The sequence below is a fragment of the Benincasa hispida genome, chromosome 11, assembly GCF_009727055.1.
Source record: "Benincasa hispida cultivar B227 chromosome 11, ASM972705v1, whole genome shotgun sequence".
Taxonomy (NCBI): Eukaryota; Viridiplantae; Streptophyta; class Magnoliopsida; order Cucurbitales; family Cucurbitaceae; genus Benincasa; species Benincasa hispida.
The window spans coordinates 70,413,960-70,430,178 of record NC_052359.1 but is presented as its reverse complement, the minus strand read 5'-3'; the positions used below and the strand labels follow the sequence as shown (position 1 = coordinate 70,430,178).

General features: G+C 31.4%; 1 protein-coding gene and 1 long non-coding RNA gene across 6 annotated transcripts; one reads left to right on the top strand and one right to left on the bottom strand.

The window, feature by feature from the left end:
* Positions 1–1,199: 1,199 nt before the first annotated feature.
* On the top strand, positions 1,200–4,885 carry LOC120091538 (probable ribosome biogenesis protein RLP24). Of its 5 annotated transcripts, none has more exons than XM_039049613.1 (5): positions 1,200–1,332; positions 3,683–3,797; positions 4,070–4,183; positions 4,278–4,414; positions 4,506–4,885. In XM_039049613.1, exons 2-5 carry the CDS (start codon positions 3,717–3,719, stop codon positions 4,678–4,680), a joined length of 507 nt encoding a protein of 168 aa, XP_038905541.1. In that variant the 5' UTR covers positions 1,200–1,332; positions 3,683–3,716; the 3' UTR covers positions 4,681–4,885. The 5 variants fall into 5 exon arrangements, with proteins under 5 accessions (XP_038905541.1, XP_038905545.1, XP_038905542.1 ...); XM_039049617.1 differs by lacking the exon at positions 1,200–1,332 and adding an exon at positions 1,546–1,564; XM_039049614.1 differs by lacking the exon at positions 1,200–1,332 and adding an exon at positions 1,579–1,622.
* Positions 4,886–12,682: 7,797 nt separating this feature from the next.
* Positions 12,683–14,149, bottom strand: LOC120091346. Its single transcript, XR_005485692.1, has 3 exons — positions 13,992–14,149; positions 13,608–13,882; positions 12,683–13,346 (listed from the first exon to the last, which is right to left on the bottom strand). It is a non-coding gene; the product is annotated as an uncharacterized LOC120091346 (long non-coding RNA).
* Positions 14,150–16,219: the final 2,070 nt, after the last annotated feature.

Here is a 16,219-nt window from a genome sequence, read left to right as displayed (position 1 = left end):
AGAAAAAGGGAAAGTAGGTTTTTATTAAAAAAGGGAAGTAAAAAAAAAAAAAAAGAAGTTAAAAAGATGAAAAAAAAAGTTAAAGAAAGAGTTGTTGAAAAAAGGAAATAAAACAAAGGAGAAAAATTAATAATAATAGAAAAAGAAACCATATAGCAATTTTTTTTTTTTTGGGGGGGGGGTGGTAAAGGACAATTATTTGAACCGTACAACTCAATTTGGACAAGACTAAAATGATATTTCTAAAAAAAATGTTTTAACATTCTTTGAATGGTAATTTATTTAAAATACATAAGCATTTATTGCGTCATTTAGTTTTTTATTTTATTTTTTTTATTTTACCTGGACATCCCCTGTTCTGATTGTACCCTTGTGGCCAGCAAAATCTTGATGGGTAATTAAACAAATAAATAAATAACATAGGAAAAAAAAACCGCATAAAAGAATTGCTCTCACAAACTATCACCCGTGGCTTTACCTTCTCCCTCTAGAAGGAAGCTTTTTCGGCTTTTCTTCGTCGGAATCCGCCGCATTCTCCGTCTACCGCCCGCCATGGTTTCTACTGTCCCCGCCGTCGTAAAGCTCTCCATCATATTCGCTTCTCTTCTTCTCAAAAATTGTGTAACACATCAAATATTCACTTGCTAAAAATTTTTGTTATAAACAAGTGTTTAATAAAGTAATTGCTAATAAAGGAAAGTATGTAATAAAAAAATGGAAATAAAAAGGGATGTAGGTTTTTTAAAAAAAATGAAAAAAAAAGGCGAAAAGACAAAAAAGAAAAAAATAAATAAAAAGAGTATGGAAAGAAATAAGAAAAACTGACATGAACGCAGCTCAACTGACATAGTATTTATACTATTGATCTCAAAGTTAGAGATTTAATTCTTCCCCTCCTCATTTTAATTATAATATCTTTAAAAAAAATAAAAAATAAAATAATGTAAAAAATAAAATAAAAAAACAAACAAGAAAACAAAAAAGGGTTACGAAAGGAAAAAAGTTTCAAAAAACCTAGTTTTTCATCGTTTTTTTAAAAAAAGACACACAACTGCCCCCTTCCATTTTCTCTCTCTCTCCATCCCAAGAGTAGGGTGTAACGGTTCGCTTTCTATTTGAAATGTAGGGCGCACCGACCCAAACCGTTAAGATTTGGTTCGGTTCACCGGTTCTCTCGGCCCGCTTTAGTAGGGTTAGTGAGGGTGACATAAACTTATCTTCGATTTCAGTTTCTTCGTTCGGTCACCCGTTGCTCCCCACTCTTCCTGTCCGTCCGTCAGCGTCGCTCTCTTTGCCGTCAGCGTCGCTCTCTTTGCCGTCAGCGTCGATAAGGTTTGTTTGAACTGAAATTTATTCTGGGTTTTGTTTATTTTTTTTTATTTGAAATTTCTTCCAGGTTTATCGTGAACTTCTTCTGAAATTTCTTCTGGATTTGCTTTTTTTTTTTTTTTTTTTTTTTTTTTTTTTTTTTTTTTTTTTTTTTTTTGACTGCAAATTGTGGGTTTGTTGTGATATCGTTTTTGAAATTACTGACTTCTTCTGGGTTTTTTAAATTCTTTCTTCTGTAAGTTTTCTTCCTNTTTGCCGTCAGCGTCGCTCTCTTTGCCGTCAGCGTCGATAAGGTTTGTTTGAACTGAAATTTATTCTGGGTTTTGTTTATTTTTTTATTTGAATTTTCTTCTAGGTTTATCGTGGACTTCTTCTGAAATTTCTTCTGGATTTGCTTTTTTTTTTTTTTTTTTGTGATCTTGATTTCTGAATCGACTTTTTTATTGACTGCAAATTGTGGGTTTGTTGTGATATCGTTTTTGAAATTACTGACTTCTTCTGGGTTTTTTAAATTCTTTCTTCTGTAAGTTTTCTTCCTTTCTTTTGTTCTTATGTTTTCATATTTTGATTTGGGTTTTAGTGGAAATTGTTGGATTCGCTTAAGTTTTAACTAGTAATCGGTGGGGTATGTTTTCTTTTATCTGTTGATCGAAATCTTCTGTTGGCAGAGATTAGAGGAATACCTCTGGAATATGTTTTCATATATTTTTTTTTAAAGTAGAAAAAAGACTATGATTATATGACTATTTGGCAGAGGTTAGAGGAATACCTCTGGAATAGGTTTGAATTAGAATACACAATTTTTAAAAGCCTTACCATCAAATAATACTCATGATTAGATGAGTTCAGTATGAAAAAAGTTTGATTTCACATTCCCTAGTAGGTCAATGGAAAGGGTCATCCTTTTCTCTGCCTCCATTTATTTCATATGTTGAAATGAAATCAAACTCGTATTAAATTTTGTTAATCCTATGGCATTGCTTGAATTTAACTGCTATCAGAAAAAATTAACATGAAGATAGCTTATTCCTTTTTATGAGAGATGAGACAGTTGCTTGAATTATTTTGTGAAGAGAAAATGGCAGGGTGAAAACTTTTGAACCTTGCATTATCAATTTCCTCTTTGCCTATGGAAAAGTATATTTAAAATTTAATGGCCCCGATCTTAAGTTTGTAACAATTTTGTCATTGTGTTTCCAAATTTATAAGAACTCAATCCTTAAACTTTAGTTAAGCTCCTGAATCTCTGATATACAATGCAAGTAAAAGGCATTTTTGAGTTTTAAAAGAAAGAAGTAAAGAATGTGAGAAAGAAAACGGGGGAAGCCTTGAATCAGTCTCAAGAAACAGAATGTTATATGAAGGACTTTAGGAGTTTCTTTTGTCCTCAACATTTATGTTCTAGTGGGTATGAACTAATTGGGAAATGACTTTTATAATCTCAGGGATATTTGCCATTTTTTCCCCATGTTTGATTTTTTTTCTTATGTTTATGTTGGCTTGATATAGTCAGTTTGATTCTGACTTTGCCAAGGAAACTTACTCTTTTAGTTTTTTATTCTTGTTCTTGAAGATGAGAGCTAGATTGGATGGTAGTGGTAGCTTTTGGTGAGAATTGGGGTTTCATATTTCACCATAATCTTTACATTCTTCACCACTACATTATATCGTTGCAGCTATTGATCACAACATGACTTTATTGGCTGTTGATTGATATTAGCCTATTTATAGTTGATGCTAACAACTAAAGATTATTAAATTTAGTAGTGTGTTTAATTTAAATTTTATTTTTCATAGGATGAATTCATTGTTTGTGAATGAGACTTCAAATCAAAGTGGTTCTAGTCCAATAAGATTGTTAGGAAAAAGAAAACCAATTAAACCAACTTCTCGGCATGGGAACATTTTATTAAAGTAGAAGGATGTGATCCTAAATATCCTAGGGCTGCTTGTAAGTACTGTGGGGTTACGTATGCATGTGATTCCAAGAGAAATGATACAACAAATCTAGAAAGACATACAGAAATGTAAGAAGTATACAAATAAATCAGAAGATTATGTATTCAAGGTTTTATTTTTTGTTTTGTTGGGTTATGTTGGTTTATTCTCTTCACCCACGGAGAAGAAAGTGAAGAACTGTTTGTTTTCTTTATTGGATTTCTTCTTCAAACTAGTCTTAATGAAAACATAATACTAAGAATATATACCTAACAAATTAGAAAAGTAAATAGATTGAAATAATAAATAGAAATAATAGAAACACATTATAGAGATTTTTCTTGTTCCAATTGATCTTCTGAACGTATGAGTTGCAGTTCATTTGATTATCTCTTGTCCGTGCCTTCTGTTGCAGGAAATTTAGGCTTTGTTATTTGCTAAAGAAAAGAATGAGGTTAGAGAAGTGTTGGTTCTGTTCCTCCACAATATATCCAGGACATGGTATTCAGTTTGTTCGCAACGATGCGACGGTAAGACGTAGGTTGTGAACTTTTATGATTTGTATGCCTTGTTCTACTCATTCCTTCTATGTATTTGCTTGCAGTAAATGTCTCCTTTAGCTGTCAATCTCATCCAATACTTACTGATCAACAAGACAAAATTGTTCTGTTCTATCTTGGCCTGTTTGTGATGCATAGTTTAGGCTATAGAATTAGATTATTGTTCTTGTTGGGCTTCTAAATTAGTGATGGGGTGGCGGGGAGCCCCTTGTGCCTATTTCCTAATATGATTTTCTCTGTAGATTTTTAGATTTTGTCGGTCAAAATGCCACAAGAACTTCAAGATGAAGAGAAATCCTCGTAAAGTAAAATGGACTAAGGCTTACAGGAGATTGCATGGAAAGGATATGACACAGGTAAGCCTCATTTATTTGTAGAGCAAATGGGTTTTTGTTAGACAAACTTTCTATTGTCCGTCTTCTCAATTCTGGTTGCATTTTTATTATCCAGGACTCGACTTTTGAGTTTGAGAGGAAGCGCAATAGGCCGGAGAGATATGACAGGAATCTCACCGAAGAGACATTGAAGGCTATTAAGAAGATCGATAAAGTCAGAGCCAATAGGGAATCGAGACACATTGCACGCAGGTTGAAAATTTCTTCCATTGCTAATTGTTGTGTGTCTATATATTTTGTGAATATTTCTTTGGTTGTTACTCGGGATCGTTCTCATTTGCAGACATCAAGGAAAGAAAGCAAAGGAGCTTGGCGAGGCACAGAAGGAATTGGATCAAAGCATCAGTTTGGTCAAAGCACCTTCTGCTCTCAAGGAGGATCCTTCCCTCACCCTTCCAAAGATCAAAGTCAAGGTGGTACCATCACAAGCAGAGCAAAATCAGCGTATGGAAGAATGAGTTTGTTTGTGCTTTTGGTTTTTTTCTTGAACCTATGACCTCGAGATTATTGTACATACTTCATGTTGGTTGTTTAGCCCTTTTTAGTCCAATTGTAGTTTTTATCTTTGAACTCTTTTCTTCCCTTTTCATCCAACAATTAGAAAGTTTTACGTTTTCTTGAGAACTCCATCAATAGAAAGTTAGTTAATTGTTTAAAGGGAAACAAATCTTAATTGTTAGAGGTGGTTTTTGCGCAAGGATATGCACATACAAACCCGTCTCTAATTTCTAAATTGTGATTTTTCACATCTACTATTTCGAGTAACACCCATATGCATATAGATTTATTCATGTGATCCAATAAATTTGAATAAAAAAATATGAATTTATATAGGATAAGAACTAAATATTAAATTTCGCATAAATAGTGGAAACTATGTGAAGATGTGTTTGAAGAAACTTATTTCAACTATTAAATTGTCATCTTTCATATTTGTAGTTTTTATTTCATTTCACATACATTTGGATTTGAATAGTCACGTTCAGTTAGCATCAATTTGATTCATGTAACTCAAGATTTTGAAGGACAATAAAAATTTAGAAAACATTATAGAAGAAACTAATTAAATCTTAAAATTGATAGAATAATCTGAACTGATAAAAAGTAGTTTTTGGTGAAGAAAATTTGAATTAAAAATCTGTGCATTCCAGATCTGAAAACAAAGGATGTTTTCCTCCGTATAAATCTTCAGGGGGGAAAAAGGAAAGAGAAACAAGATGAAAGAATTAAAACAACTTATCTTTACCTCTTTGAAGCAGCGTAAGTTTAAAATTAAAATAGAATTTTATATTTAAAAAACAATAAAACTCTTGAACGATGGAATGCGTGTGAAGGTCCAAAGGAGATGCATATTATTTTTAATTGTGAGCCACTAGTAAATAGATAGCATACACAACAATTTTAAAATTGATGTGATTCCAAACACTGTATACATTTACTTTCTTCATTTATCCAGTTCACAGTAAATCACTGCTTTGCACATCGTCACCTTTTTTCAGCAATGTTTCAGATTGGTGACCATGTTTCTTGAATACCACAGCAATGTGACTATGGCCCTTTTGAAATTCATTTAAAATGTCATACAGAGGCATGTCTTCAGAAACCCTGTAGTAGTTGAGGAAGAAAAACTGATAGAGTTTATTGTACAGGAAGTCCAAAACTATCATCGGGTCACTTCATCTGAAAGTATAAGACTGGACCACGAAATGTTTAGTCTAGACATTTATGTATAGACATGTGAGCGAGAATTGTTGTAAAGTGCTACAAATGATCTGATCCTAATCATTCATGTATAGACATGTGAGCGAGAATATTTTATAGAGTTTGTATAAGACTGGACCACGAAATGTTTAGTCTCATTATATAACGCCGTTCATAATATAGACTTACATTTCACTAGGATGACCATAGGTAACATGGCCTGAATCCTGAGTGAGTTATCAACTCTTGCTTATGAGAGCGGTCATTTGATTTCTATTGGTGAATGTGGCCAGATCGCCAACCCAATAAGCCTACTATTTTGAGGATTCGTCTAATTAGGGAGTTGGGAACACAACTACACAAGAAGGAATTCACCCTTCCCCGAGGTCAGTAGATAAATTACTCTCTTAAGGGCTAATTTTGGGGCTTGAACAATGTGGCGCCACACTCTCTGGCCCAAAAGGGGTTTAATGATCTATTGTTCATTGGAGGGATAAGTGGTATTTAAGGAGTTAGATGTAACTATAGGGGCAAAATGGTATTTATTTAGCCCAACTGTACTTGCGAGCAATTTGTAAAGGGTTATCGTACTATTGCAGAAAAATATCTGTAGTGCGAAGTGTGTAGTTGTCGGTCTTTAGTGAAGTGTCCAACAGTTGACGGATGGTGAATAATTTAATTAAAGAGTTTTATTAATTATTCATGTATCGTTGAGCTTCAAGTTACAGGTCCATGAGGTCCCTTGGTAGCTCAATAGAATTAAATGAGAATAAGTTTTTGGATTAATTTGGATTGTTCAGATTAATTAAGGGATTTAATTATATATGATATAATTAAGTTATTTTAACTATATATGATATAATTATTATAATGTATTTGATACATTATAGTATTTGTGAGAGGAAATAAATATTTGAATAAGATTCCAATATTAATTATATGAATTGAATTCATAATTTTTAAATTTAATATAAATGTGATTTATATTAAATGTCATATGAAAGTGAAAAGAAACTATAGGTTATATATTATATTAAATATAACATACAATTTAATATATATATTTATTTATTTATATTAAATGTTATTTTAAATTCAAATGAGGGAGGGAGTTACAACTCTCTTCCCCTCTTTTCTCTACTCTCACGTAGGTAGTGTGACAAAAACGTTATGTGGATTTTGTTCTTAGAGATCAATAACAATTCCTCATCCTCCTCTCTTCTCTCAATTCATTCCCTCATTCAAAAATAGTCAAAGCCTACAACTCCTGGGTTCTTTACCTGAGAATGCCAAGGTCGCCATCGTGGTAGTGCCCGTTTCTAGTTTAAGGGATTCTTGAAGATTTGTCTTCAAAGGTAAGGGTATCAAATCGTTGGAGCTCAGATCTGTAGGTCTATAAGATCCCTCTACTAGCTCGTAAAACATGAACATCTTGAATTAGTAAATTGAGTGAATTTGAAATGATTTCAATTTCAAGTGTTCAAATTGAATTTCAATTTGAAATGTTCAAATTGAATTTAGGGTTTCAATTTGAAATGTTCAAATTGAATTTAGGGTTTCAATTTGAAGTGTTTAAATTGCAAATAGGGTTTGAATAATTATATTTGATATAATTGAACGTTTAATTTATCAAAATTAAACAAAATTGGAGAGTTTATAATATTTAAATATTAATTACATAAATAGGATTAATGTTTAAAATTAGGTGTTTGATTAATTTAATATTTGATATTAAATTATTATTTAATTAATTAAAATCAAATATAATTTCCATTTTTTATTCTATTTGAGAAATTGAATTTTATTTTTTAGATTTAATTAATTTTAAATTAACTAAAATCAAAATGGAAATTGGAAGATTGGATTAAGTTAGTGGTTTTTTTCTACAATTTTAGCTTGTGAGTTGTCATCTTCTCAATCCAAACACCTAGGCCATTAATTTATAGATTGTTGTAAACATTAGTGCTTCATGTGAATATCACATAAAACTCTCTAAATTCATAAATGTAATGTGATTTGGCTGCTGGATTTTAGAGAAATCTGTAGAAATTCATCATCCTCTCAAAAACCCTTACCAACCTTTGACATTTCACTTCAATCTTGAGTTCCACCATTTAAATTCAAGGTTGAAAATAGTAGAGAAGATCTCTTAGTGGTTCACTATGATTTTGAAGTTCAAAATTCATGAGAAGCAACTTAGATTTGGAGAATTCTTTAAAGGTATCAATTTTGAAACCCTCTTTATTGAAAAACCTGTTTTACATACTTTTAGAACTCAAATTAAGTGTAATTAGAGTGCTTAATGATTCTGATTGCTTTCATTGCATGCTTATATAATCCATCAATTGGTATCAGAGCATGATTTAAGTGCTCAATTAACATTAATTTGAGTTTGGTGGGTGAATTTCTATGATTGCGTGTTTGGGGACTGATATGGTGTTTTTATTAACTTTGGCTTTAGATTTCTCTTTGATTCCCAAGTTAAATATGTAATTGGATCTTGTTTGATGAGCTTGTACGTGTGTTCTAGAGTCTAATTTAGTTGAAATCAATAGAGTTGAAATTAACCTGTAATCGAAGTGAGAAGCAAGCGTGATTGAGCTGTAGATTTCTGGACTAAAGCTTCTGTCCATCAGCGTCACGATGCTATTCATCAAGCGTTGCAATGCTTCGGGCATAATAATGAATAGCGTTGCAACGCTGGGATGCAGTATCACGTTGTTCATCCTAGCCAAGAACAGTGCACGTCTATGAGCCAGTTTACGTAGGAGGTGACCGGTTCGACCGGTCTGGCTTCTTCTGGTCCCGTTAAGCCCAGTTTAGTCTGGTTCAACATCTTTTGAAGCTCTGGAGGTCCGATTCGGACAGTTTGGGTCGATTTATGCAGAATTGAAGCTGTTTTTATACCTTTTTTTTGTAATAATTTAGTTATTATTGCTTGCTTAGGATGCCAAAGTTGAACCATATCAGTGATGTTTAAATATTTATGCATGTGATGTATGTTATATTTAAATTAAAACATATATGTGCATATTGTATGTCATGTAGATTTAAAATCCCACCATAAAAAGCATGTTACATGCGTTGGATATATGTTATAAAGAGTTATAATATATAGTATGCATGTTTAGGGTTTCTTTTGTTTAATATAAGTGTTATATTAAATGTTGAATGCCTTTGTTGAAGTTATGGATACAAAACATGTCTAATTTTATAAGTTATTATAAAATTGAATTAGACATTAAAATCCATAACAAAGATAAATTGTATGCTTATGTAGGTTAAAGACTTGTTTAATAGTTAAAATAGATTGTTATCTTATAAATCATGGTTACAAACTCAACCCGTACATAATCCAGTCTAAGGCTAGAGGTTTTTAAGTTGACGGTTTATGGAATACCTCCTACCTGGGATTATGGCCGAATAATTGAGTATTATTAACCAGTTTTATAAGTGTATGTGAATAGTGTGAGGTAATAAAACGGTTTATCACCTAGAAATCGTAGGTTAAAATCCATTTATAAGCTTTATACTTGGATAAAACACATAGACTTAGGGTTGTTTAATTAGCCGAAATAAACCTGAGTATAAATATACCCAAACAAATTGTAGAACACTTCAGTAGGAGTGTAATAACATGTATGACATGTTGTTAGAACACTTCAGTGGAAATTTAATGACGTATATGATATGTTGTTAAAACGCTTCAGTGGGAGAGTAATAACATATACAATATGTTGTTTTTAGCTCTCGCGTCCCTATGAGTGTTCATAGAGATTCAAGCTTCGCTTCATGTCGATTATACCCCGACTGCTCTATTTGGAAAGTGTTTGCATGAATCAAGAACTAGGTGAATAGGGGAAGTTGTTCACAGTAAAATCAAATATACGACGTTTTGATTTTAATTCTTTGTTCACAGTAAAATCAAATACACGACGTTTTGATTTTAATTCTCACGTCTCTAAAGAGTTCATATCGTGAGGTTCATACGACACTTCATGTCACCCTAGGAGTGACCTCCATTCGAAAAGTGTTTGCATGAGTCAACATCAAGGTGAATAAAAGAAAATTGTTCATTGTAAAATGAAATATATGATATATTGATTTCAACTCTCACGTCCCTAGAAAGTTCACACCATGAGGTCCATGCAACGCTTCGTATAATCATTCAGAAAGTATTTGTACGAGTCAAGATTAAGGTAAATGGGGGGAAGTAGTTCATAGTAAGTGGGTGAAGAATATGTGTCAACGTGTCATGCGGTCTCTTTCGTTGGTGGACCGTGAGATTCCTATGTTGCGCCTACTAATTAGCTTTAGGCAGCCCTTGCTAGTCGTTTAACGAAGGCTATCCCCTCAGAGGGTTGTAATATAGGATTTGAAACAATTCAAACTCAAAAAATGAATAGAATTTCTTAGGTCCATTCCCAACCTTGACTTTCCAATTCGATAACATCGTTGGGACGAACCTCTGAAGTCTGAAAATGGAGGGGTTACACTTACAAAATTACTAAGTGTTAGTAATTTCTGACCGAAAACGGTAACTAAATGACTATAGGAATAAAAGTTATTCTAAAGATAGTATTAGCCAAAAAAGTTTTACTTTAGTGAAGGAGTATTTGACTGCCCCTTGGTAGCACTTATTCTGACTCACAATAATATCGTTGCAAACAAAAAATGACTATGGGTACATTATTATCTTTTACGAAAACTTGATTTGGATTTAGTTGTAATTTACTAATAATATTTTGTTTAAAATTTCAGCATATCGAATTCTTCTATAATACTTGCTTCCACTTTAGTTAATAGTAATAATAATTCAACATGAAAATTACTAGCAAATGATGGCTCAAAAGGAATGTCCTTTATCTCCCATCTCATTTAAAGTTTTAAACTATATAGATGAGATTGCAAAAGTCGAATGACAGAGTAAATACGATTTGCTTGTCATCAAAATATGCTTAGTGGAAAACGATAAAAAAACCTGGATAATAGATTCAAGTGCCGCTAATCAAAACAAGTTCCTGGAGGCAATTAATAGAAGCAAAACAACCTTTAAAGTAAAGACTGGGGAGGTTGTTTAAGCTAAAACAGTTGGAGATATGAAGTTATTTATAAGAGATAAATACATTTTACTTGAAATATTTATTACATTCTTTCTAAAAAAAGGAATTTAATATTTGCCTCATGTTTACTAGAACAAAACTACAAAGTTTCTTTTGAAAATAATGAAGTGTTCATTACTTCAAAAGATATCAAAATTTGTTTTGCAAAATTAAAAAAATAACTTGCACATGTTAAAACCAACTGAGATAAAAACTGTTTTGAATATAGAGATATTTAAAACAACTGAGACTCAAAATAAGAAACATGATTGAGAGATTGGTGAAGAACTAAATCAGTTAGAATCTTGTCTTGAGGGTAAAATGACTAAAAGCTTTTTTTTCTAGAAAAGGTCTTAGAGCTAAAGAACCGTGTATTTAGACCTTTGAAGTCTGATGAATGTTAAAATTAGAGTAAGATATGAATATTCCATCAACTTCGTTGATTATTATTCAAGGTATGACCATATTTACCTAGTGCATCATAAATTCGAAACACTTGAAAAGTGTTGGATTGTATGTCCTAAAACTCACCGTTTATAAAGTTAAACATATTCTATTATCAATAAAGATATTATTCAACATTTTTTTCGATCTATGGCTATTATATGAATACAACTTTATGTGGAGATATAAAGATGGATAAGTTTGAGTAAATAGCCAAAAACGGTCTATAGTATACGAACAAATTTGGGTGCCTTATTCTAGCAAGGCTATTAGATGCGATCTGAAGTTGAGGTGACATGAGGAGTGGGGACGTCCTATGTAATGAGTTTTCTTAAGATCCAAAAAATAAGTCACTCTTACTTTATAACGTTGTTTACTTTTTAAGACTGGCTATTTCACTTAGATGACTTAGATAACTCGATCTCGATTATCCTTAGACTTGCATAGCACCAATTCAATAAATCTCCCATTTCAAGGGTAATATCGGGTAGATAGCTAGGGACATTAGGGTACAAAACAAATTCATCCCCACCCGATTTAGGGATAAAAGAATGATCCAGGTCTTGAACAAGGGGCTCAACCCTCTTGTTGGCCCGAGAGAAATCCAACTTAGTGATATTGTCTTTGTCTTCTCATTTCTTGTTACACTTTTATTATCCCTTCACCCTCCCAAATTTAAAAAGTATTATCCTATTTTAAAAAGTATTAAGTACAAACTTTCTCATTTCTTCTCCCAAACTTTCTATTGAGAGGAAGCGCAATAGGCCGGAGAGATATGATAGGAATCTCACCGAAAAGACATTGCACGCAAGTTGAAAATTTCTTACATTGCTAGTTGTTGTGTGTCTATATATTTTGTGAATACTGCTTCAATTGTAACTCAGGATCGTTCTCATTTGCAGACATCAAAGGAAAGAAAGCAAAGGAGCTCAAAGATCAAAAAGAAGGAATTGGTTTGGTCAAAGATATTTCTTTCATTTTTTTCTTTCTATTTAAGAAAATAAATTAGAACTTCATAAATTACACCTCTAGATCTTGAAAATTTTTATTTGTCATTAACTTTATTGTGAAAGACCTTTTTTTTTTTTAAGAAAAAGAAAAGTAATGATAAAATTACAATTTAATGAGATAAGAAAGTTTAGTCCAATTATTATTATAAGTTTAGTCTAATTAATGAGAGAGAGAGAGAGAGAGAGAGAGAATGAGACGGAGAAAGACGGGTCAAAAGAAGAAGAATTGTTATTTTATTAATTACAAAAAGGGAGTCCATGCCTTGAAAAATAACAGGTAAGGACAGTGGGAAATAGGAATAAATTACATAAGTTAATGTGGAATAAAAACTAAAAAGACCCAACTGAAATTGAAAAATGATAGTTAAAGAACCCCATTATTGTAAATGCAATGGCAATGGAGACGTAATAAATAGAAGCAAAAGTAGAGGGAGAGAGAGACACACTCAGAGCATAGGGGAGGAGAGTCGGGCAAAAGAAAAAAAGAGTAAAGTGCCCGTGTCATCTCCTCCCCCAAACACACGAAACAATGATACTTTTATTGAAGTTTTTGACCTGCCAAGCAAGCGCACCCGTCATGGCAAAGGTCGTTTTATGTACATTTTATCATAGTAATGCCCCAACCAACTACCCTCAAATTGTGTTCAATTCTTCACAACATTACACTGCACCAACATACATTTATGAGGAACCTCCTTTAGAAATTAGAGACGGGTTTGTATGTGCACATACACGTTTCATCGTTGAGACGAAAATGAGGAACCTCCTTCCTCTGTATCCGTATCAAGAATGATTCAGTGACTTCATTCAAATCCTCGCCGCAATCCCTTGAAAGCAAGAACTGAATTACTTTCCCCCTTGCCATCGCTTTTAAAAGGAAACAGTAATCATTCATTATTATGTAAACCGAGATTAATCCGCTTCCATATGAAAGTAAGGGTAGGAATTGAAAGAGTCTTTGAAAAGAGTGTGGATTACATAAAAACAAGGCTGAACATATATGTTTTTTTGGAATTAGTCTCGTTAGTTAGATTCTTGATCTAGTTTCAACGCTAAATCTTAATTATAATAAGAATATTTGAAGAAATCTCATAAACTGAGGGGAGGGGAAAAGGTTAGTAATCATACCTGGATAGAGTTGGAAGCCGGAATCCAAATATCTCCAATCATAGAAACAAGATTGCAGATCGAGTTGGCATTCATTGAGAGGCTTTTTCCAGATAGAATCGATAACGTCATGTCAATAACGAATCAAAAGGATCGATAACGTCTCCGGCCGATTTTCCTTTTCTTTCTTCTTCTTTCTCTTCTGCGCGCCATTAACTTCATAATTGAGTGATCAAGAATCGAAGATGTTTCTTCATGAGTAATCAGAATTCATCATCACTCGGAAGATTAAGAAACTATCAAACAGAGATCACGCAAGAAAGTAAAGAACAACGATCACCGGACATTAAACAGAATCGGGAGCGACTTGGATAATTTCAGAGGACAAATCAGAAATGGCAATACCTTGAAGCTATATGGCAGATTCGTATAAACCCTAAGGCCTAAAGCAAAGCTTGATTTACAGAGGAATCCATATGATGGCCTCAACTTGAATTCCGAAACAAAAGAAATCTCTCCACAGCTTTGCCTAACGCAATCCCTAAAGATTTTAAATAGTAAGCTAAGTCTTATCACATATATATATATATGTATATTTTTTTTTTTTCGAGTAATTAACATAAATCCTTCGGCGGTTATAGATTTCACCTGTAGTTAACAGAGAAATTTGGCAGTTAGTTTTCAATCAACGGCTGTTATCCAAATCCAGGACGTGGAAGAAGGTCTGCCGACGGATCAAGGCATCTCGATCCTCCTAGTTTTAGGGTCCATCCGTATTTAAATTTACTTATGAGAATATTAGAAAATATTCTATCCTCTTAGTTTGAATTACCAAATTAACCCTACGCTTGTATCTTTGTCTGTTAAGTATATTTTTTTTCTTTTTCTTTTTTATAATTTGGCTTTAAACTTAATTTCAATTTGAAACTTCTATTTGGTTTAATAATCATTTGATTTTTCATTTTCTGGAAACTAGTTTGTTACTGTGTACATTGAATAATCCAATGGACAAAATAACTTTAAATTCAATTTTAATTCATAAGTAATAATTAATTAATTATAATCAAATAAATATTAAATTAATATTTAGAAGAAATCTGAAAATTAAAAAAAACATATTTAAATTTAGCATAATGTTTTTCTAAAATTGCAAATATAGCAAAAAAAAAATTAAGTTTGATTCTTGACTTTTTTTATTATTACGATTTTACCCTCATTTGTGTATCAGCGGGTTGAACTAATATACTTTATATTTTAGTATATCCAACTAATATACTTTATAATTGGTATATCCAATCAACCAATTTACTTTATTTAAAGAATATCATTTATATAACTAATATATCATGATTTTAATTGTGTTATGGTCGAATTTGTTCGTTTGATTATGGTAAATTTTATTTTTTGGTTTTCTTTGATATAAAGCTATTTATATTCAATTAGTTCAAATTTAATATTGGTAGTATATGTTAATACATTAATTTTGTCAAATGATATACCAAATATAGATTATATTAGTTAATTTGTTTTATTTTCAATTTTTTGATATGATTTAAATGGTATATAAGCTATATTTGATTTTTCTATTTCAATTGCATAACAAATATTTCATATTTCGTATATTAATTAATTGATATACCTGATTTAGATAGAAAAGATACCTAAAATATAACATTGACATTTCAATTGTATATTAATACTAATTCAAAATGAATTACAAATATATCATTAATGCATCAATACTCCATCATAACGAGGTCAAAATAAATTATTAAATATTCGATGTATCAGTAGTTTATCAACATCTACATTAATGTATGTGTCCAAATATTACATGACAATTGTTTATTAATTTATACTCACCTTTTTAAACAATCTTAAGGTTCAAAGTTAAAATTTTAAATATTCAAAAGAATAAAACCTATACTAAATTTTAAGGATACTTTATGTAATTTAATCTATATAGGGTTTACTTTCTAATAATTTTTTTACCCTACAAAATTCAAGCTCCATTGGATAACAATTTCATTTTATATTTTTATTTTTGAAAATTAAGTCTATTTTCATTGAATGATTTACATCTTTCTTAAATACAATGGTTGAATTCTTAATCAAATTTCAAAAATAAAAACAAGTTTTTAAAAATTTCTTTTTTAATCTTCAAATTCTAACTTAGTTTTTTAAATTATTGGTAAAAGGTAGATAAAAAAAATAATTTGAAAATGGAAATACTATCGACTTAATTTTAAAAAATAAAAACAAAAAAACCAAATAATTATTAACAGACCTTAACTTTTTTAAAATTTTAGTCCATATTTAAAGATTATAGAGAAATATTGTTAAAAAACAATAACAAAGAAATTAATTTTCAACAATTTAAATTTACATATTTATCTCTAAATTATTTTCTCCTTCCTCTCCCGTTTGTGTTTCTACCCATCGACATGTGACTCAAATATATATTTTTTTTATTATACGTTCAGAATCTCGCACTATGCTTTTTTTTTTCTTTTTCTTTTTAATACAATTGAAATAGTAGGATTCGAACCAAAATCCTAATGATAATTAAACTATGATCGATTTGACAACTAAACAAGCAGTGAAGATACTTGTAAATTTTGAAGGGAATAAAC